The sequence below is a fragment of the Eutrema salsugineum genome, unplaced genomic scaffold, assembly GCF_000478725.1.
Source record: "Eutrema salsugineum unplaced genomic scaffold, Eutsalg1_0 scaffold_17, whole genome shotgun sequence".
Lineage (NCBI taxonomy): Eukaryota > Viridiplantae > Streptophyta > Magnoliopsida > Brassicales > Brassicaceae > Eutrema > Eutrema salsugineum.
In genome coordinates this window covers 4,877,253-4,878,720 of record NW_006256852.1, presented here as the reverse complement: position 1 = coordinate 4,878,720, position 1,468 = coordinate 4,877,253, and the positions used below count along the sequence as shown (strand labels likewise).

Genomic DNA, 1,468 nt, shown 5'->3' with positions numbered 1-1,468 from the left:
ATGGTATCGAATCAGAGTGCGTACATTAAGGGACATCTCCTGCTGGAAAATATACTCATGGCCACAGAGCTTATTAAAGACTACCATAAGGACACAATTGACCGCCGCTGTGCATTCAATATTGACATATCCAAGGCATTCAATTCCGTACGCTGGGAATTCATTACTCTCACTCTCGAAGCTATGGGGTTCCCATCGCTCTTTATCTGTTGGATCTATCATTGTATTTCCACTGCAAATTTCTCTTTAGTGTTGAATGGAGTGCTTGGTGGTTTCTTTAACAGTTTAAGAGGGCTTCGACAAGGAAGTTTTCTTTCTACTTATCTGTTTGTCATAGCGATCAATGTCTTGTCTCACATGTTGGATAAAGCTGCACGTCAAGGGAAAATTAAATTCCATCATTCCTGCAGCGAGGTCTGCCTTATGCACCTAAGTTTTACTGATGCTATGTTGGTATTCTTGGATGGATCGCCGGAATCTCTCATTGCTACTATCAGTGTGCTCTCCAAGTTCGAGAAAAAATCGAGTCTAGCAATCAATGCCTCCAAATCCTTGCTTTTCCTAGCAGCTAAAACATATCCTTCCATTACTCAAGCTGTAGTGAATCTTCATATATCTCCTGAAAGTCTCGTGAGATATCTTGGTCTTTCTCACGGCCAAAATTATGTCCCAGGTAGACTACAAACCACTCATTGACCGGATTTGATCTCACATGGTCTCATGTTCTAATAAATCGCTCTCTTTTGATGGCTGCCTTTAGTCGGTAATCGGTAGCATCACTAATTTTTGGAACTCGATTTTCCAGCTACCAAAGCGGTGTATTCAGACAATCGAAAGCTTATGCTCAGCTTTCTTATGGTCTGGCTCTCCGCATGATTCAACAAAATCTAAGGTGGTATGGGCAGAGGTCTGTAAACCAAAAAAAAGGAAGAGGATTGGGGATTGGAAGGCTGGTAGACTCCTCTCAATCATTCTTATTGAAGAGGATATGGAGATTGCTTGAAAACTCGGGTTCTCTTTGGGTTGCTTGGACAAGGCATTACTTGCTCAGGAATTCAACGTTTTGGGATGTAAAGGAAGGTACAAGAGGCTCCTGGATATGGAGGAAACTACTAAAGCTGCTTTTTTGTGGCTTTTTTTTATCCGAGTTGAGGTGAGAGATGGGACCACCACTTATTTCTGGTCAGATAATTGGACTGGTATGGGTTGCCTAATTAATGTTATGGGAGAATCTGGCACTCGAATCTTGGGATATATGTCAAACAGCAAGAGGTGGTTCGCAATCAAGAATGGGCTTTCCGTCGATGCCGAGGGGCTCAGGTGCAGGAGTTGATTCAATTCATACAATCTATAACGACCCCAAGATCTGATGCTAGACAGGATCTCATCCGCTGGAGACATGATACAGATGTCTATAAAGATCATTTCAGCTCAAAGAACACATGGGAACAAGTTCAAGAGGTTTTCC

At 42.4% G+C, this 1,468-nt stretch overlaps 1 protein-coding gene across 1 annotated transcript; it reads left to right on the top strand.

Moving 5' to 3' along the window:
* On the top strand, positions 1–696 carry LOC112087547. Its single transcript, XM_024157455.1, has one exon. It carries the CDS (start codon positions 1–3, stop codon positions 694–696), a length of 696 nt encoding a protein of 231 aa, XP_024013223.1.
* The last annotated feature ends 772 nt before the right edge of the window (positions 697–1,468 follow it).

Bases quoted from the DNA above. Each gene is read 5' to 3' on its own strand.
- LOC112087547 (XM_024157455.1), top strand. From the start codon at position 1: ATGGTATCGAATCAGAGTGCGTACATTAAGGGACATCTCCTGCTGGAA.